The sequence below is a fragment of the Microcebus murinus genome, chromosome 3, assembly GCF_040939455.1.
Source record: "Microcebus murinus isolate Inina chromosome 3, M.murinus_Inina_mat1.0, whole genome shotgun sequence".
Lineage (NCBI taxonomy): Eukaryota > Metazoa > Chordata > Mammalia > Primates > Cheirogaleidae > Microcebus > Microcebus murinus.
The window spans coordinates 47,799,995-47,822,640 of record NC_134106.1 but is presented as its reverse complement, the minus strand read 5'-3'; the positions used below and the strand labels follow the sequence as shown (position 1 = coordinate 47,822,640).

The 22,646-nt window shown below is 33.2% G+C and overlaps 1 protein-coding gene across 4 annotated transcripts in view; it reads right to left on the bottom strand.

The window, feature by feature from the left end:
- Positions 1-22,646, bottom strand: part of VRK2 (VRK serine/threonine kinase 2) — a 119,726-nt gene that overhangs the window by 61,541 nt on the left and 35,539 nt on the right. For all 4 annotated transcript variants that reach the window (XM_012748605.2, XM_012748590.2, XM_012748611.2 and 1 more), the window contains 5 exons: positions 11,087-11,136; positions 9,009-9,078; positions 7,527-7,614; positions 5,801-5,906; positions 4,482-4,574 (listed from right to left, as the gene is read on the bottom strand). In XM_012748605.2, the coding sequence (XP_012604059.1) occupies positions 4,482-4,574; positions 5,801-5,906; positions 7,527-7,614; positions 9,009-9,078; positions 11,087-11,136 (407 nt within the window). The remainder of the gene's footprint in view (positions 1-4,481; positions 4,575-5,800; positions 5,907-7,526; positions 7,615-9,008; positions 9,079-11,086; positions 11,137-22,646) is intronic.

The following is a 22,646-nucleotide window of genomic DNA, read 5'->3' as shown; positions in this document are numbered from 1 at the left end:
ACAACTCATATCTAAAGAACTCTTCAATATCAAAGGAATAAAATGAAAAAATAATAGAAAAATTGGCAAAAGGCATAAACAAAAAATTCACCAAAATAAAAAATTTTTAAAACTGGCCTTTTTGCTTTTGACAATGAATAACAATGGTTGAATTTACAATCTCACTGCATATAACTAGGAAACTAGAGAAAATGAAAGACGTTGTTTTGGGATATTAAACAGCACAAGATTTTGATCCTTGAGAAAATGGAAAAAGATTAGGTAAAGCTTATAAATACTTCATTCAGCTTTCTGCTTAGTGATAATTCCAACCCAAGAGCAGGACTTCTGCTAATTATGCCTAACAGCAATGCCACTGAATAGAGAGACAATGAGTTTAGAGAGGGTCCTATAGAGAATGACACTGCACAGTTCAGAAGAGAAGGGAGCTATAGAAATTTGCATAGGGATTTCTTCTTGAGTCTTATCTATAGGATAGAAGGTGGAGCAAAGAACTAATGGGGCCTAGAAAGTAGGAAAAAATTTCCCAGAGTTCACACAAAGCTGGGAGGTGTTTGACTTGCAACAGGCCACGGTGGTAAGTACTTATAGGAAATTCAGTAGGAATCACAGAATTTTACAGTATAGAAGTAGGAATAAACTATCCAAATAGCATAGGCTACTATTGGCTTATGCTAACAAAGCTTAAAAACAAGCTTCAAAATGAACATACTATCTCCAAGAAATTTAACTTAAATGTACAGAGAAAAACAAATCAAAAGAATGGAAAGGATAATACAATATAAAAATTAATCCAAAGAAAACTGGTGTGGCTACATTAATATTAAAGCAGATTTCCAAACAAGAAATATTACCAGAGATAAAGATTAATATTTCACAATAACAAATGAGACAACTCATAAAAAACACATAAAAATCCTAAACACATATGCAACCAATAATAGAATTCCAATATATATGTAGCAAAAACTAACAGATTTAAAAATAAAGACAAATCCATAATTATAATTGGTGGTTTGCAGACTCTTCTCAGCAGGGATATAGAAAATTTCAACAATACAACCAATTTGACCTAATTGACATTTATTAAACACTCTACCCCAAAGCAAAAAGCAGAACACATTTCTTTTCAAAGGTTCATGAAGCATTCTGCAAGTTAACCCAGAGTTAACCCATATCTTTAGATGTTAAATAATTTTCAATAAACATAAAAGTACTGAAATCAGACAGAGTAGCTCTCTGATCACAACAGAATTAAATTAGGAATCAATAGCAGAAATACATCTGAAAACCCCCAAATATTTGGAATATAAACACATAATCCCAAATGACCCAAGAGTCAAAAACCAAATCACAATGGAAATTAGAAAATATTTAGTAATAGTAAAAATAAAACCAAAAGAAATAAAAATAGGTACTTAAAAGATCATTAATTCCACAGTGAATTAGTGGAGCTTCTAGTCAAAAGACTCCAGATTGTTAGGATATCAATCCTTTCAAATAGACATACAGTTTACCACAATCCTACTCAAAATCCTAGCAGATTTTATGGTAGAAACTGACAAAGTGATTCAAAAATATTGCACATGGAATTACAAAGTAGCCAGAATAGCCAAAAAATTTTTGGAAAAAAAGATCAAAATTGGAAGACTCACCCTACCTAATTTCAAGACTATGAAGCTATACTAATCAAGATAATATAATATTGGCCGTATGATATTAGAAGAGAGTTTAATATCATTAATCATTTGAGATGACTGATATAAATTTAAATTACTAGATATTCCTATACATCTGCTATAATGACTAAAATTTAAAAGACTAATGGAACTAAGATGTGGAGCAAATGAATTATCACACGTTACTGATGTGAATACATAATGGTAAGATCACTCCAGAAAATACTTTGGCAGTTTTTAAGTTAAATATATACTTCCATATGATTCAGAAATTCTACTTCTATTTACCCAGATGAAACTAAAACATATGTCTCCATAAAAGATTGCCCATGAATACTAGAAGCTTTATTCATAATTGTCAAAAATTGGAAACAACCCAGATATACATCAACATGTGAACAAAACTGTAGCAATTTTCAGTGGAATACTACCCAGCAATAAAAAGGAATGAACTACTAATGAAATACAAGGATAAATCTCAAAAGCATTCTACTAAGGAAGCAGACACAAAAGAGTGTACATACCTTAAAATTCCACTTATATATTTATATATATATTCCTGAAAATGTAAAAATGTAGGAGCAGAACTCATTGCCAGAGGTTGGGGGCAAGAGAAGAAAATTGACTGTAAAGGGAAATGAGGGAACTTTTGGGGATAAAAGAAATGTTCTGTATTTTGATGATGGTGGTGGTTATACAATATACACACGTGTCAAAGAACATCAAACCATATATTTAAAAGGGTGACTATTGTAAACTGTATCTCAATAAACCTAACCATAAAAAAGTAAGCAGACTTTTAAATGCTTTTAATATATATTACCAAATTGCCCTTCCATTAACTTATTCTACTCCTATTTAATTTACATTCCCACAGGGATGATACAAGTGCCTGTACCTTTATCAGCCTCAGTATTATCAGATTATTATTTTAAACTATTCCAATTTAATAAGTCCTTTAAAAATAGCGCCTCACTGTTTTGATCCTCTTATCTTTTCACTTTTAGCGAAGTGACATTTTTTTCATCTGTTTCTAGGACAGTTGTGTTTCTTCTGTTTTGTCTGTTCATTCCTTTTAAGCATTGTTTTAAGAAAGCATTTGGTGTTTTTCTTATTTTTTTTAGTGCTTGCTAGATATTCTCAAATATTTGTTATAAATATGTTTTCTAGTTTTTCATTCACCTTTCACTTTTTCAATTTTCTTAATACAAAGACATCTTAAAATTTTAAATCTGTCAATATTTTCTGTTTACATTTTTTCTCTTGCATTTTTATTTAGAAATTCTTTATCCATACAGAGATTAAATATTTAATTACATTTTTAAAAATTTTTAGACTCAATTCTTTGTCTTTAAACCTGGGATTAGCCAGTAGCTACTAGTTATGTTTAGTTATTTAAATATTCAGTTCCTCAATATTAATGTTTTCATATTTAAAAACATAGGCCACGTTTCTTAAATAGACTTTTTTTAAAGAGAAATTTTATATTCAATTTAGGTAAATTTAAAGCAATTTAGGTAAGAAGGAGAAAATACAGTGTGCTCCCCTATATCTCCAGAGCCCACATATATAGCCTCTCCAACTATCAATATTCCTCACCAGAGTGGTACATCTTATACAACAGATGAACCTACATTGACACATCATTATCACCTAAAGTGCATAGTTTACTTTAAGGCTGACTCTTGGTGTTGTGCATTCTACAGGTCTTGACAAATGTATAAGGACATGTATCCATTACAGTATCAAACAGAGTGGTTTCATTGCCCTAAAAATCCTTTGTGCTCCATCTATTTATCACTCCCCTCTCTTCAAACCCCAGGCAACCATTAATCTTTTTATCATTTCCAAAGTTTTGCCTTTCCCAGAATTCTTATAGTTGGAATTATACAGTATAGCCTTTCAAATTGGCTTTTTTCACGTAATAATAAGCATTTAAGTTTCCTCTATGTCTTTTCATGGCTTTATAAGTTCATTTCTTTTTAGCACTGAATAATACTCCATTATCTGAATGTATCACAGTTTATTTATCCTTTCACCTACTGAAGGACATCTTGGTTGCTTCAACGTTTTGACATGTCTGACTAAAACTACTATAAGCATCTGTGTGCAGGTTTTTGTGTGAATGTAAGTTTTCAACCCATTTGGGTAAATACCAAGGGAGCACAACTGCTGGATGGTATGGTAAAAGTATTTTAGTTTTCTAAGAACTGCCAAACTGTTTTCCAAAGTGGCTATATCATTTTTCATTCCCATGAGCAATGAATGAGAATTTCTGTTGCCCCATATACTCACCAGCAGTTGGTATTGTACTAGCCACATTTCAAGTACTTAACAGCCACGTTGGACAGTCAGACACAGAATATGTCCATCATCACAGAAAGTTCTATTGGAAATGCTTCTCTATTTAAAACTTTAATTGGTTATACAGTCGGAGAAGAGGAACTAATGTGACAGCTATATTTTTTCTCCTGCATAAATCCATCTCTTCTCCCATTAGATTTTGATGGTTCTTTGTTTATCCATATTTGCTAAAAACTTCAAATTCGTGCTCAGCCACTTCTTAACTATGTGCCCACTAATGCATTATTTAACCCCTCTGACTCTCAGTTTCTCATCCTAACTACTCATTAGTGTGGTGTAAGGATTAAATTACATAAGCAAGGTAAGATAAATTATAACATTCACCATGTTAAGCCCTCATTTGTAAAATCAGTTCTGAGTTAGGAGTTTGTTTTTTAAATGTTTCAGTATGGTTCTTTGAGAACCTTTACCAAAAGCAAAAGCTAAATATGTATTTACCCGATCTGGATTTTTATAACCCAAAAGTAGATTTGCTGCTTTTATATCACCATGAACATATTCATTTTCATGTATATATTCCAGTACATCCAACTGTGAAAAGAAACAGATAATATAAGGTTACACTGCTATCTATTTAGAACTCATGATCAACTTGAACATTTTGAATATAGAATAACATGGGATTTTACTTATATTAACAATGACAAAGTGATATATTTCACAATTATCAGTTTATTACTCTGTTCTAACATATCATATCTTCTAGTTGCTCATCCTGGAAAAAAGTAAAATAAAATGATCCTATAATACCAAGTATTTTCATTGAAACTCTGATGGAAGGAAACAGGATTCAAAAATGCTTATGCCTTTGTTCCTGATAGCCCAATGGCCAAACCACACTGTGTAAAGAGGAAAAATACAGCATAAAATCAGAGACCTACAGTGAAATAATCATGAAACCTATTCAGCAATTCCTCACCCAAACAATAATTATAAATCAAGTCTTGAGGACTTCAGAACAAAAGGCCACGTGTAAGTGTACAGGAAAAGGCATTCTTCCTTGGTATAGTAATAGAAAACTCCTTAGTTTCATCTTTAAAGCCCTTCAGCCTTGCATGTTACATATACCTATTGCTCAATAAACGTTTACTGGCTGGGTGGATGGATTAATAGGTGAATGGGAAAATTAATGTGTTCTATTTGCCACATCCCAACCTGATAGGAGTAGATTCATTCTATTAAAAATGGGAAAAAATGGAGACTTTACCAAACAAGACACAAACAAGATAAGACAAATATGTGGTATAAACAAATGTGTGCATGGGTGCTATTAAGATTTCATTGCTTCTTATTTGGCAAAGTATATATTATTCATTGCCACAACTAATTATTGCCACCATCCCAGACTCATAATAAAAACTTTATAGTACCCCCAGACGATCAAGTTTAGTATGAAAAAAAAAAATATTTTGTCATGATTTTCATTGTTACAAATATAACTGATAAAAGAAAGGTTATTCTTACAGCAATGAAAGCTTGTTCTGGTATGTAAAATAGAGCTGTGAGGAAAGAAAAAAAAGGATCAGACTGTAGAACCAATGCCTAATTGAGTTTGCAGTGCCAAACACAGCACATTCTGTCACTTACAGAGCCCGCAGTTATCAATTTCACCAAAATACCCTCTACTCTCAATAACTGACATTTCTAGGGCAATAATCCTTCATTCTCTGATAATTCCACAAAGGGCAAATATTTATATATTGTAACAAGTAAATAATCTGAAAATGAAGCATGTGAAGTCAGTCATTCCTTCTTACCATTCGGATACCAAGTTGCAGGACGGTTGACTTTTTAAAGGTACCATTCTGGTCTGAGATCTTCTGTAAATCTATTCCTAGTCTTTCCATCACCATAAATCTGTAACTGTAAGAAAGAGACATCAAAAAGAGATCTTTCTGGAAAAGTGATACTTAGAACTGTCTATTAATGAATTTGAATAGAGGAAAATAACTCCTGACCTAAACAACCAGGAATGATGCAGTCTAAACTGTAGAGAATCAACATACATTAACAATCCTGCTATTCTTTTGCAGAAAGATATTACTATTTATTCTGCAGTTAGTTTTCTAGTAGAAGAGAATGCTGTAGTAAACTATTCATTGTTAAAGAAAATAGTCTTTTTAAATTAGATAGTGCTGAATTTAATTCATTTTTAACCATCACCTTCTTGCCATATGGCTTTGAACAAATTATTTGCCCACACAGAACATTTTATTTGTATTTGTTTCTTGCTCTTATAAGATCATATTTATTGCCTCTATACATTTATAAATATGTCTTTTTAAAGTACTCTTCTTTTTCCTATCCATCTGCCACCCTTCATCCTTCTTTTATTCCCTTTACTTAGATATCCACATCACTTCTCTATCCATGTATACACACACAGAAGAATTATTTTATAAAAATGTGATCTTATCATATGCACTTTCTCCATTGTACTTTTTTCAATAATATCTCACTGAAATCCTTCCAAGTCAACTGGTTTAGCTCTAATTGATTTTTTAATGGGCTGCATATTACATAATATGGATGCATCATGATTTAATCAATCGTTCAGTCCCCTACTAGCAGACTTTTGCTTTGTTTCAAGATTATTGTTTGGTCATTTTGTTTTTATTTATAGCATTTAAAAAACATCTGAACAAAATACTGATGTCTGCACCTATCTTTTCACCTATGAAATAAAAACAATATTGCCTATATTAAAAGGCTATTCAAAGAACAAAACAAAATAACATATAAAAAAATCTCTGGCACAAAATGGATATATAACAAATGAAGAGTTTTTTTCCTTTTTCAAATCACTATTAATGGATTCTTTATAATGTGATGACTAGCCATATCTGAGCATTTAAAAGATATTCCTATAACTCTTTGTTGTGACCCACCTCAAGAGATGGAGTTTAATTAATTTTGCTCTTGAGTATGGGGTAGACCTAGTGATTTGCTTCTAGCAAAGAGGATACAGCAGAAGTGATAGGATATCACTTCTAAGATTAGATTATAAAAAGACTATGACTTTCTTCTTGGATGCACTCTCTTGTGCATGCTCTCTTTCTCTTTTTCAATTACTTGCTCTGGGGAAAGCCAGCTGCCATTTTTTCTTAATACTCAGCAAGTTATGCAGAGACGCACATGGTCAGGAAGTATGGCCTGCCAACAACCACCTAAGTAAATTTAGAAGCAGATCTTCTTAGGTCTACCAATAGTCACATGAGTGGCTTTGAAAAGAGATCCTTTCCCAGTTGAGCCTTGAAATATGACTGCAGCCCAGCAGATATCTGACTACAGCCTCATGAGAGATCTTGAGCTAGAACCACCCAGATAAGCCACTTGCAGATTTCTGACTCAGAGAACTAAGATATTATTATGTAAGTTTGTTTTATAAGCTAATATGTTTTGAGTAATTTGTTACATGGCAATAGATAATAGACCATATAAGAAATAGTAATAGAGCAATATTTGATTATAATTCCTTTTTACCTTCTTCCCTTGAATTCAGTCAGACCAGATCCATAAAATGTAGGAATTCCTAAATAATCAAGCTGTTTGAGTTCTACCCATTTTTTGACTGCAAAGACAAATTTAACAAAGACAACAAAAAAGATTCACATTATTTAAAAAGATATTTTACACTTTTGCATAGCTACTAAGACTTATTTAGCTAACCAAAATAGTAATTAGACTTTCATAGAAGGTAAAAAATTTTTAAATCAAATATATCCATCTGATGACCTCAAACTCTTTGTTATCACTATAATTAACAAAAAACATATACAGAAATTTTAAAGTTAAATCAATAACAAAAACAAAAGTCAGTCTTATAAAATACATTGGTGCCATATACACAAATATGTCTATTCATAAAAAAATTATTTATTTTACACGCTAACTACATTTTTAAATATAACATATGTTAACTACCAAAGGATTAGTAGAGAGACGGCTTTTCTTCCCTATTACTTCAAAGTCTAAAGCCATAGTAGAGAAAGAAACAAAAATTGGGCTAAAAATTAACTTACTCTGAAATTATGTTATACAGAAATTGTTTTGATTAAACTTAGTTTACAAAAAATCAAATCCATTTAAACAATCAGGTAGTGTAATCATTTTTTCACTTTTCTACCATATATGTTTAATGTTTAAGACAGCTCTACTGATAAACAATCAAGTTTAATGGATTCTATTTGTCACTCTGACATAGTCTAAGCAGTTAGTAAAGACTACAGTTTTAAAGCTTAGACGGCGTTATTAAGGAAAACAAAGTTAATTATTGAGGCCAGACCCATCATTCTTTTTCCTAACCATGATGTAAAAGACCCTGACTAGTCATTACTCGTGTCTACTTCTTTAATGTTTTACTTGGCCCATGTGTATCATAGAGTATTTATAAAATGCTTTTATTCTTCCTCATCCCTGCTCATACTCATTTCACATTCAAATCTTCTAACATGGTATTTCTTACATCTTATATCTCACTCCAATTAATTTTCTAATATTCAGGTTTCTAAAATTTTCTTAAACATCCTAATGTTTAACTATTTCCACATGCCTTACCTTAATCCATTCCACAATCATTCCTTTTTATTTATACATATAATTACTGACCATTTTAATGTCTTTTCCTTATAGCCTTTCTATACAAATTTTTTCTGTAAAAGAAATAATTTCATTCTACTATTATTTGTACTTAGATAACTCTCAGTAGCTTAGATCCAGAACCCAACATTTTATATAAAGTAGTACAAACAACTTTGACTTAAAATATTTAACCCATTATATATATCATATCAAGATTTGTATACCATTGTCTTGCTTTTATGTTACAACAGTTAACTATATCACTTTACAATAAAATTTCCTACTGAAAAGAATTTTCCAGAAGGCCAGAAAAAGACCAAAATATCAACATTCACTTTAGCAAGCACATATATGAAAGTAGCTTATTTTGCTAATTTTACTTACTACAGTCTTTTTTTGCAGCTCGCTGATAAAATTTAAGTTCTGAAAATAATGGGCCATTTTCTTGATATTCCTATGAAAGTAAAGAATAATTAATTTTATGGGGGAAAAAAATCCTAAAATGGAATTGGTATTTCAATTGTAAAAATATGAGTATGTGTATATAATAGTATTTGGATCACTTTTTATTAATATAAAATATACACCAGATTTCCACTAAAAATCTCAGCAAACACTAAATAAACTGGAAGAATCTCATTCATTTATAAACAACATATTATAGTATTATCCCTATTCAGTTTTACACATGAAAATAATCTTCTTATGGAAAGCACTTACTACAAGCACTGAGAATTATATGCATAAACACACCAACACTCACTGTATGATAACACGTACATCTGGGTGATACACTACAAACTATCCTTGTGGTTCATTATTACAAGATACCTTTATCAAGTGATCTGCTATTCCATTCATTGTACTAGGCACAGGGAATACAAACAGAAATAAAACCCTATGCCTATGTTTAAGGATTTACCATTTAGAGCAGAAAAGTAGGGAAAGAGGGTGGGGGGGGGAAAGAGAACACAGATAGCTAGATAAGAGACCAGCATGATTGATGGCAATACAGAACAACAATGGTTTTCCAGTCTTAACATTTTAATGATGTGAAAATATATCAGAGCATTAGTTTTATCAGTAAGTAAATACTAGGTTATTAAGTGTACAATGTCCAATTTCCTTAAGTACTAAGTTTGACAGTTGATATCTGACATTTCACTTTGGCACTTCTGGTTTTATTTTTATTGTGAATGTATATCCTTAGTATTTCAAACACACATTTTGGCTTGTGATTATCTTTTAAATTTTTTTAAAGCAATTTTTGTGAAACCATGGATAAGTCAAAAAGTTGTGCTATTTTCAAGTATGAGTTCTGTCATGGAACCAATACAGTCCAGACAGCTTGAAATATCAAAGAAGTGTTTGGGAAGGATGTGGCTAATGTACACAGTACATTGATGGTTTGAGAAGTTCTGTTCTGGTAATTTTAATTCTGAAAATGAGCCACATGGGCAACCTGAGACCAAGGTGGATAATGATGAGCTGAAAGCTGTAGTGGAAGTAAATCCATCTCAACCTATGTGTGAATCAGCAACAAGCTTTGACTTTACTATTCCAACAATACTGAACCATCTAAAACAAACTGGCAAGGTAAAAAAGCTGGGTAGATGGATTCTGCATGAATTAAATGAGCATCAGCAGAGAAATCATTTCGAAGCCTGCCTTTCTTTGCTGTAATGACATAAAGGTGAACCATTTCTACACCATATTGTTATATATGATGAAAAACTGATTCTTTCTGATAATTACAAGTATTCTGCACAATGGTTGAATAAAGATGAAGTGCTAAAACACAGTCCAAAACCAAATATTCATCAAAAAAACCCTAATGGTGGCTGGTGGTCCAGTGCTGGTATTATCCACTACAGCTTCATGAAACCTGGTCAGTAGTTAATAGCGGATGTCTACTGCAACCAAGTGGACTAAATGATGAGGATGCTTCTGATGAAGCAGCTGAGACTGGTCAATAGAGCCAGACCAATCATCTGGCAAGGCAATGCTTGACCACATGTCGCACAAACAATGCTGCTCAAATTACAGCAGCTGGACTTGGAGACTCTCTGTCACCCACCATATTCACCAGACCTTGCACCAATTGACTACCACTTCTTTGAAGCTTTGGGACACTTCCCGCATGGAAAAATATTAAATTCACAAAAAGCTGTGGATTTTGCGATTTCATAGCCACTCGCTCTCCAGGCTTCTTCACTGCTGGCATAAACAAGCTACTGATAAGTGAGAATGGCAAAACTGTGTTAACAATTTAGATGCATACTTTGGTCAATTGCATTCCTTCCTGTTTGAGACATAATAAACTAAACTTTTGATTGGAAATTGGACATTTCATATTTAATTGACCTACTAATTATAAAAATTGAAAAACATTTAAAAAAAATAAAGCAGAAATGAAAAAAAATCAAATATATATAAAATACACATCTAAGAGTAACACTTACCACTTTTATTACATGTCTTGCATCTTTGTCTGGTTTATTTGTGGGGAAAGCTGCAGGAAAAAAAATGGGAAAAAATAGTTGTTCCCAGTTACTGAGTCTGCCACCATATCCCAGGCACTTTACACGTATTAGTTTATTATATCATCCCAATATCTTCTTATGATAGTAGATGATAGTAGGTATCATTCTCCATGCTACACAACATGGTACAAAAGTTTGAGAAGCTGAATGAATAAGTTTCTCATTAAGTGACAAATGGGGGATAGAAACTCAGATCTGCCTGGCATCACAGCCCACGCTCTACCATAAACCAACTCAAAAATTCAAATACAGAAACCGACAGAAAATATTAACCACATAGATCCAATATGTAGGGGAAAATATTTTCTAGATATATGGCATTAAACACAATAGATGATGTATAATATTAATAAAATTCACTGGTTCAATTTCATTAGAGTCTATCATAATTCAGAAATGAAAATGGATTCATTTCAAGTAGAAAGTTCAAAACCATTTCTACTTGACAAAATTCTAGAATAAACTAGGTTAAAAATAAGAATAAAGTTTTTAAAAATAATCTTCTGAATCTAACAATCAATTATTGCTACATTAAAGAATATGTATCTCAGAGATTCATTTCAAGTTATCTTACTTCATGTTATGCTTATTATCCATTTTCAGATACTATAATCTGACTTCAGAAAAAGTCCAGTGTTCAAATTTTAGAATAAATCCTTTCCTCTATATTACCTAAATTATTAAAATATTATTCTGTTTTTAAATCTGATAAGGGAAATTTACACATATATTTATTTGTATTGTAAAAGTCTAAAAACTTTGTCATCCACTCATTTATTCACTCTTTTTTTTTTATTTCAGCATATTATAGGGGTACAAATTTTAAGGTTTCAAATAATGCCCTTGCCCCCCCCCAAGTCTGAGTCTCAAGCATGACCATCCCCCAGACGGTGCACATCTCATTCATATATTCACTCTTTATCAATGTATTTCATCACTCATTCAACTAGCCAATATTTATTAGGAAGCTAGAATATGCCAGGCACTGTGTTAAGTGTTACTTAGGATGTTTTAAGAAAAGAGAAAGGAAAAAAGTGGAACTAGTATTGAATACAATTGAAAATCGGTACTTACACTGAGAACAAGATCAAATTCTTCAAATATAGTTTCAGAATGTTTATTAAAATGTTGTATCCTCTTATTATTACTCTTCTAGTTAATGTTAGATATAACTTGTGAATTATTAGATATCAAGAACATTAGTCCTATCGGACCCCTTCACAGTAACAAAGAAATTAAATTTATTTATATCACTTAAAATTCTTTTCATCTTCATTCATGTAAAGTTATTTCATTTTCACTTATACAATAGTCCCAAGAGAACAAGAAGAGTGAATTATCTACATCTAAGAAGAAGAAAACTGAAGAAAGTATATACAGGGGAAAGGGTCCAGTCTTGGTATGGAGGAAGGAGTAAGAAAAAAGCTTTCTTCCTACCCTATGAGAAACTGTCTTACTAGTATGGTACCCAAGGCTGGGGAAAAATATCCTGTCGCAACCTTGGTCCGCTTAGAACAGCACCTACTCTAGGCAAGTCTGCTTGCTTCCTGAGACCATGGAAACTTCCTCCTGCCTCTTATCTCAACAGCAGGTAACCACAGCAACAAATGAATCTTTAAGCCCAACAGAATGTAAGAAGCTGAAAAGTACAGAAGGAAAATAGGGATTTCAACAAGATAAAAAACTTGTGTTACCACTGGGAAAAAAGATATCCAACCAGTCCAAGGTCCCACTCCTCACTGATTTCAAACATTTTATCCCTACCACTTTATAATCTAACTCTTCCTTTCACATTATTTCAAATGAACATAATCATGTGTTGCAACCTCTCTATATTTGTTATTTGGTAGCTACACAACAGTCTCTATAAACTTCCTAGCCAGATTATATTGGAGGATCTAAATCTAAAATCAACTGATTAGAAGGCTCTTAGAGATGGAAGTTCCATATGAATAAACAGATTGCTCTAGTTACCAAAGATCTTTTTACAGTAAAATAAGCAATCAGTTAATTAATGAAACAAATATTTTCTCTCTCTTTTTTTTTTTTTTTTTGAGGCAGGGTCTCACTCTGTTGCCCAGGCTAGAGTACAGTGGTATCATCATAGCTCACTGCAGCACCCAACTTTTGGGCTTAAGCTATTCTCCTACCTCAGCCTCCTAAGCAGCTAGAACTATAGGCACGTACCATCTTGCCCAACTAAAATATTTATTTTATATTGCAAGCCAAGCCCTATTCTAGCTAGTGAAATTAAATGATGATAAAAAAACAGACATGGTATATACTTTTGCAGTATTGTAATCAAAAATGTCATGGATTATAAAATATATCATTAAATACTCATTCATCAAATACTCACACACAAATGTAAAACTAAAATCTAGAATAAGGTAGACTGAAAACACTGACAAAACAATGCACAACGTAGTAACAGAATGATCAAAGTTAAAATGTTGAAATGTTCTTTTATCATCCAGAAAAGTGGAGATACTGATTAGCTTTACAGCTTGTTAAATCAAGTGAGTACACTGAAATTTTAAGGTTAATCAATAAAGTGCATAACTTCAAAATCAGTAGAGAAAAAAAGAGAATTAAAAAAACCTAACCAATTTAATAAAAGGCAGGAAAAGAAAAGTTCTAAACCTTTCTTCAAGGTTAGAGTTAACCCTAAACCTAACTCTAAAAAACCAGAAATGTTAGAATAGAAAACACACAAAATATGACAATAAAATAAATGAAAATACCTGAGTAAATCAATTTTATACTCTTTTCATATGTTAGCACCTCTAAAATCTCAATGCATCCTATAAATTATGGCATCTTAAAGCTGTTGTTGAACACATAGCAGTTATAACATAGCTGTCACTGCCTATGCATGCACAAACTCAAGCCTATCTGTCCATTTATCTTTACTTCAACTGACTTATGTACATAGCCGATGGCACTGCATGTTGTTTGTTATTCATAATGATTTGGCAGTGATAAGAAAAATTATTGTTTATGTAGAAAAATTAATTAACTAGGCCAAAACAGAGCAACGGGACACAAATTTGATATTAATGAAAAAAAGTTCAGTACAATACAACTGCAACAACTGAGTGTTCTATGAATTCCATATGTAAGACTATTTTTAAGGTATTGTGTCATAGCTTAAAGGACAGCATGAAGTATTAGATATAAAACACATCCTACAGAAATACAAATGAAATTATTCAAGAGAAGGATAACAATTCTGAACTTCTAAACATCTGACATAGGCTCAACATACATAAAATAATCATGTATCTTATAATCCACGACATGTTAGATTTGATAAAATGTCAGTAATCACAATATATTTAATAATCTTAAATAGACTAATAAGCTCACCAACTAAAAAAAGAAACTGTTAGACTGTTAAAAAAAATAAATGTATACTGTTTTTATAAGAGACAACAAGTCTAAAACTAGTTATACAAGGCATCAAAGTAAAAAAAATAGAAAATAAATTAATAAGGCAAAATAGTTGGAAGAAAGGTAGAACATACATTTTCAAAATTAAACCTCAGGAAAGAAGAATAGATAGATATTGTCAGGTCCAGCCTCTTTGGCGGACTACTGTCCTTGTTTTTTGGCTCATTGTTTGGAAAATTCAAAAGCAGGGCTGGTGTGAAGGAGTGACTACAGACAGGAAGCAAATTCATATGAACAGCTTTCACTGCAGAAAAGGAGGGAGCTATACAAAGTGAGAGTACGTTCCAGAGAGAACAGGTCTGCACAAGTGGAGAAGGATATTAAGGACTTCCAGGTGGCCTGGTCTGGATGAGGGATCACGGGAGGTGTGGGATTTACCAGGTGATTGATACACATGATTGTCAGGTGTTCTGCATTTTTCTGCAGTCCTTCCCCTGATACCCCACCCCTAGCAATGACCCTCTTGGCCTATATCTACCACCTGCAGATTTGGTCCCTGCCTAATAGATATTAAGTTAGCTCAACCTAATCATGAAAGGAATGAAGTAACTGAAAGATAATAATTACAAATTATTAGATATCAAGTTAATCTAATCATAAAAGAAATGACACAACAGAAAGAATTATAAACTTGAAATCAACTAACAATGTAGCTTCATAATATATAAATCAAAAACTAGCAGGGAAAAAGTTGACAACATAGTGTCAAAAATAGTAGATTTTAATGCAATCCCATAATGTATAGGTAAGCAGACGAAAAATAGATTGAAACAATGTAATTAACAGTTTTTCTCTAAAGGCCAGATTTTTTAAAATACTAACAAAGTACATACATTCTCTTCAAGCACATATAAAAAATATATTTTAAACTGCTCATAGTTTTGCCCATAAAGCAGGTCTCAATAAATATCAAATAAGTACTATTAAAACCAAGTTCTCTGGGCAAAGAAAAAATTACAGTGGAAATTAGAAAATAGATAGGACTGAATAGTAGTGAAAATATCATATCAAAACTCATTAGGATGCAGTTAAAAACCATATTTATTACTTGTCTTCCTCTGCTAGAATATTTTTCTCCACAAAGACAGAAATATTTTGCTTTATTTAAATGTGTCCCAAGCACCTAAAATAGTGCCTAGTAAGTTATTAATTATCTGATGTCTTAGTCCATTTGTGTTACTATAAAGGAATAACCGAGGCTGGGTAATTTATAAAGAAGTTTATTTGGCTCACATCCTGCAGGCTGTACAAGAAACATGGCACTAGCATCTGCTTCTGATGGGGGCCTTAGGAAGCTTCACTCCTAGCTGAAGAAGAGAAGCTGGTGTGTGTAGATCACATGCAAGAGAGGAGGCAAGAGAGAGGAGGAGATGTCAGGCTCTTTTTTTAACAACCAGTTCTCGTAGGAACTAAGAGAACTCACTGCCATGAGAATGGACCAAGCCATTAATGAGGGATTCATGACTCAAATACCTCCCTTCAGGTCCCACCTCCAAAAAGGAGGATCAAATTTCAACATGAGACTGAGTGACACCAAAAAAAATATCAAAACAGATAGCATTTGGTAAACAAATTAATGAATAAAAGCGATACCTAGAGAGAAAATTATTGCATTAAGTGCTTTAATTTTAAGAAAATTGAAAAATGAGTGAGCTAAGTGCTCTAATTAATAACTTAGGAAACTAAAGATACAAACAGAAAGTAATAAAATCAAAGCCAAAAAGCTAAAAAGGCCTAAAGGAATAATCTTCCAGTAGAAATGAGCACACCTAGTACCGTATTATGGTTTCTAATACCATTTCCAATAAAATGAACAAGGGATCCTTGGAAAAAAGGCCAATTCCAGGGTTGAGAAAGGGAAAATCTGAGCAACGTAAACAATAAAATATATGGCTGGGCATGGTGGCTCATGCCTGTAATCCTAGCACTCTGGGAGGCTGAGGAGGGAGGATCACTTGAGCTTCAGAGTTCAAGACCAGCCTGAGCAAGAGCAAGACCCTGTCTCTACTAAAAATGGAAAAATTAGGTGGGCGTGCACACTCATGTTCACAGCAGATTACTGACAATTAGCCAAGAGGTGGAAGCAACACAAATGTCTGTGGACAGACAATCCAATAAACAAAATGTGTTCTATACATAGAATCAAACATTAATCAACCTTAAAATGGAAGGAAATCTTGTCATATGCTACAACATAAATGAACCTTGAGGACATTATGTTAAGTTAAATAAGCCACTCACAAAAAGACAAATACTATATGACTCTACTTTTACAAGGTCTTTAAAGTTAAATTTATAGAAACAAAAAGTAGAATGGTGGTTCCAGGTGCTGCAGAAAGGGGGAAATGGGGAGTTATTGTTTAACGAGTATAGCATTTCAGTTTTGCAAAATGGAAAAGTTCTGGCAATCTATTGAACAATAATGTGAATATACTTAACACTACTGAACTGTACAAATAAAAATGGTTAAGATGGTTTTAAAAAATGCTGTGGTCCTATCAGCCACTGAAGATTGAGAATCCTGGGAGACGGAAAGCTGGAAGGCTCTAAGTTTGGCCTGAGAAGAGCTGGTGCCAGAAAGGACAAAATTATGTTGGCAGCTGTCCCTTTGCTCAAAGCATAGGAACAGTGAGGGGATTAACAGAATTCAGACTAATTCCCTTCCATGATGAAGGAGGGACAACAAAGTTTTATGTGGCAGTATCGAATTTATCCCAGTACCATCAGAACAGATGTCTCCATAGCAAATTGTGGCAGTGTATAACACTCCAAAACATTTAATCTTCAAATACATATTTTTTTAATACGGAGAAGAACCTCAGGGATAAGAACTTCTAGAGAATTGCCAGAGGGGGTATGGAAAGATGGGTAGGTAGAAGTGAGGGGCCTCCCAGATTACTTTGCTCTGATTAATTTGGAAGCACCTTATAGTTTAAGGGCAATTATTTTGGAGGGCCAAATGAAGACACTTCTAATCCCTACTATATACCTGAGAAAATGCAGAAGACCCTTAAAAGTATGAGTTCTTTGCAGCCTAGCCTCCCCTTCTTTAAGAGACAGAATAACTCACCTAACAGATTGTAGGTGAGGGGCAGGAATTCTTCAGATAGGACTTTTCACTCAATTAAGATTTAGGAAAAAAAGTTCTGAGATCATAAAGTACAGAGATCAATTCAATTAATTAAAAATCCAAAGACTTCGGTGGAGAAACCATGATTCAATGAAAGGGTGTGTTCTAGATCCAACCCAATATTTGTCCTCTATTCCAAACTGCTTACTCAAAGATATTTAAAGTCTATAAATAAAATATTTCAATAAATTATATCTTAGAGCAGAAAAAAAATAAGTGCCAAGCTCAATAAAGACACAAAGAGACTAAAGAATTTTCCTAGGCAGAAGGAGCTAAAGAGATAATGATAACTATTAATATACATATTGTGTCATCTTGGGATTTTTGGACCAAAAAAAATGACATTAGAACAATTGGCAAAATTTTAGTAAAACATATAAATAAGATAATATTATAGTATTTTATCAATGTTAATTTCCTGGTGTTACTATGTAATATACTATGGTTTTCAAGATACTATCGTTTGTGGAAGCTGAATGAACAGTATATAGGAACTCTCTTTTTTGCAAGCCCTTTCCAAATCTGAAATTTAAAAGTTACAAAATAAATTTAAAAAGTTGAAAAATTAAACAAACAAGTGAGAATCAAGATTGTTATTTATGGTGATAAACAATCTTTTGGCAAAATTGTTTTAAACAGAAAAGAGAGCAAAATCATAGTTCCAGAAGAGATTTTGAAAAAGGTAAGCTAAAACTATAAATATTATCACCAATAAATTTAAAAACTTACAAGGAATAGCAGTTTTCTAGAAAAAAACATATAATTTACCAAAATAATTCAGAAAATAAAAAACCTAACTAGAAATATAATCATTAAAGAAATCAAATCAGTAGTTTAAAAAAATAAAGATGGTCCTCAACCTAAAATGGTTCAACTTAATGATTTTTCAGCTTTATAATAATGCAAAAGCAATACACATTCAGTAGAAACCACATTTTGAATTTCAAATTTTGATCTTTTCTTGAGCTTGCAATACGCCTTATGATACTCTTATATGAGATCTTCAATACTTTATTATAAAATAGGCTTTGTGTTTGATGATTTTTGCCCAACTGACAACTGTAGGCTAATGAAAGTATTCTGAATATGTTTCAGGTTGGCTAGGCTAAGCTATGATGTTCAGCAGATTAGGTATATTGAATGTATTTTCCACTCGCAATATTTTCAATTTACAATAGCTTTATTGGAACATAACCCCATCATTGCAAGTTGAGGAGCATCTGTATAGATGTCAGATAGAAAAGGCACACTCAACCCTATGACTCTCACTGAAACTGTTATGAAAACTAGACAAAGACTACAGTAGCTGTTTGAACATTCTTAGAAAGTAAATGGAGGTTTCCACTCTTGACAGCTTGAAGGTCCTCACACTAGTCCTCAAAGGAAAAAAAAAACCTAAATGAACTGAAAATTAACAACTCTTCTTGGATCCACCAGAGAACTGAGATTGTAGGACAAACCAGTGCCCACCAACTGGGAAGGCAAGTAAATATGGAGAGTCACAGCTTATTGGGGCAGTTTTCCCTCCAGGATCCCACCAGATTCTCACAGTGAAGATCAGAGAAAAATCCCTCCTGCATCCAGCAGGGTAAGGGGAAACCTACTCTGCCAGAGCCTACCCAGTATGAAAGAAGGGAAATAACCAACTCCAGTCCCCTCTACCATTCCTATCTTACCTAAGTGAGGTAGAATGGTGCTGAGAAACACTGGTGACGGTCACATCCCAGGGGCATAGGCCCATTAAAAGACAGATCTAATCACAAGATTATAAGAGGCCTTCCATTCTCCCACACCTTACCAAAGTAAGACCTGCCTTGCAAGAAATGTTAAAAAGTTGTCTTCAGAGAGAAGGAAAACAATACAGGTATTATTACACAGATCTATATAAAGAAATACACTGTGACAGAGAAGGAATAAATGAAGGTAAAATAAAAATTTACTTTTCTTATTTTAATTGGCAAAGTATTTGTTCAAATTAATGATGGCAACAATGTATTTGGTGATTACAGCTTATGGATAAGTGAAATGAATTACAGCAAGGGACAAGAAAGAAGAATTATTATAAGATACCTGCACTAATTGTGAAGGAGTATAGTGTCCTGTGAAAAGTATACATTAGTTGTAAGTGTTTACTGAAAACTCTAGGGCAACTGCCAAAGCAGGACTTAAAAGCAGAAAATAATAAAGGAAATAGCCAGAAATCAGTGAAACCGAATAAATCAATGAAACCAAGAATGGAATATTTCTTGGAATCCTGATAACTTGGAAATATTACAAATTCAGTTCCAGACCACAGCAATAAGGCAGATATTGAAATAAAGCAAGTCACACAAATTTTTTGGCTTCACAGTTCATATATGAGTTATGTCTACACTATATTATATTCTATTAAGTGTGCAAGAACATGCCTAAAAATTAAATGTGCATGCCTTAATTTAAAAATATTTTACTGCTAAAAAGTGCCAATGATAATCTGAGCCTTCAAGAAACTGTAATCTTTTTGCTATGGAAGGTCTTGCCTCGATGTTGATGATGGTTGCTGAATGATCAATCAGGGTTGTGGGTGCTAAAGATTGTTGGGGGAGGTGCTGTGGCAATTTCTTAAAATAAGACAACAATGAAGTTTGCCATGCTTCTTTTCATAAAAGATTTCTCTTGTAGCATGTGATGCTGTTTGATAGGATATTATCCACAGTTCTTTTAAAATTAGAGGCAGTCCTCTCAAACACTGCCACTGTTTTACCAAGTCAGTCCATGTAATATTCCAAATCCTCTGTTGTCATTTCAACAACATTTTCATAGCATTCTCTCCAGGAGTAGATTCCATTTCAAGAAACCACTTTCTTTGCTCATAAGAAACAACTACTCAACCATTCAAATTTTATCATGACACTACAGCAATTCAATCACATCTTCAGGCTCCACTTCTCTTGTTATTTCCACATCTGCAGTTAATTCCTCCACTGAAGTCTTAAACCTGTCAGTCATCCAGAAGGGTTGAAATCAACTTCAAAACTCCTGTTAATGCTGATATTTTGACTCTTTCCACCAATAAAAAATGTTCTTAATGGCTTCTAAAATGGTGAATCCTTTCCAGATAATTTTCAATTCATTTTGGCCACATCCATTAGAGGAATCACTATGGCAGCTATAGCCTTACAAATGTATTTCTTAAATAAGACCTGAAAGTTAAAATTACTTCTTGATACATGAGCTACAAAATGTTGTGCTAGCAGGCAGGAAAACAACATTAATCTCCTTGTATATCTCTATCAGAGCTCTTGGGTGATTAGGTGAATTGTCCATGAGCAGTAATATTTTGAAAGAAATCTTTTTTTCTGAGCAGTAGGGCTTAACAGTGGGTTTAACATGTTCAGAAAACCATGCAGTAAACAGATAAACTATCACCCAGGCTCTGTTGTTCCATTTACAGAGCACAGGCAGAGTAGACTTAGTATAATTCTTAAGGGCCTTAGGATTTTCACAATGGTAAATGAGCATTAGCTGCCTTAAACCATAATAAGAGAGTCAGCCTGTCCTTTGAAGCTAGGCATTGACTTCTCCTCTCTAGCTGTGATGTCCTAGATGGCATCTTCTTCCAGTAGAAGGCTCTTCTGTTTACAATGAAAATCTGTTGTTTAGTGCAGCCACCCATCAATTATCTTACCTAGATCTTCTAGATAACTTGCTGTAGCTTCTACATCAGCATTTGCTGTTTCACCTTGCACTCTTATTATGGAGACAGCCTCTGCCCTTAAAGCTCATGAACCAATCTCTGCTAGCTTCAAACATTTTTTTTGCAGCTTCCTCACCTTTCTCAACCTTCATAGGATTGAAGAGTTAGGGTCTTGCTCTGGATTAGGTCCTGCTTAAGGGAATGTTGTGTCTAGTTTGATCTTCTATCCAAACCACTGAAACTTTCTCCGTATCAGCAATAAGACTGTTTCACTCCCTTATTCGTGTGTTCAATGGAGTAGCACTTCTAATTTCCTTCAAGAACTTTTCCTTTGTACTCACAACTTGGCTGGTGCAAGAGACCTAGCTTTCAGCCTATGTGGGCTTTTGACATGCCTTCCCCACTAAGCTTAATCATTTCTAGCTTTTGATTTTAAGTGAGATATGTGTGACTCTTCCTTTCATTTGAACACTTTAGAGGCCATTGTAGTGTTATTAATTGGCCTAATTTCAATATTATTGAGTCTCAGGGAATAGGGAGGTCTAAAGAGGGAGAGAAATAGGGGAATGGCCAATTGGTGAAATAGTCAGAACACATACAACATTAATCATTTAAGTTTTGTTTTATATGGACATGGCTTGTGGTTCTCCAAAACAATTACAATAATAACATTATAGATCACTGATCACAGATCATCTTAACAGACACAATGATAAAAGTTTGAAGTACTGTGAGAGTAATCAAAATGTGACAAGAAGTGAGCACATGCTACTGGAAAAATGGCACTGATAGACTTGCTTATTGCAGGGTTGCTACAAACCTACAATTTGCAAAAAACACAGTATCTGTGAAGTGCAATAAAGTGAAGTGCAATAGGATGAAGTGTGCCTGATACAGAACAGATAAAGCAGAAATGCTCAGGTTGAAATATAGGAGTGGAGACCAGAACTCCTACTCCATTCACCTCTATACCTAGGTTCCTTAGAGACCAGTGTGAAGACAGCGGTAACTGCTTTGTCATTTTCTGAATTGGTTATAATATTTCCAGTTATACTAACAATTTCTTATTGGATGGCTACTAGATTTTCTCTTCAAGGATAAAAATAAACAGTAGAATTCTCATCATACTAAATTCTATCATTATATTTTCACTATGTTTTATTAACCTTTCACCTCATATAACATCCTTGTTTAGCTCTCTTAATGATTTTTACTATGGA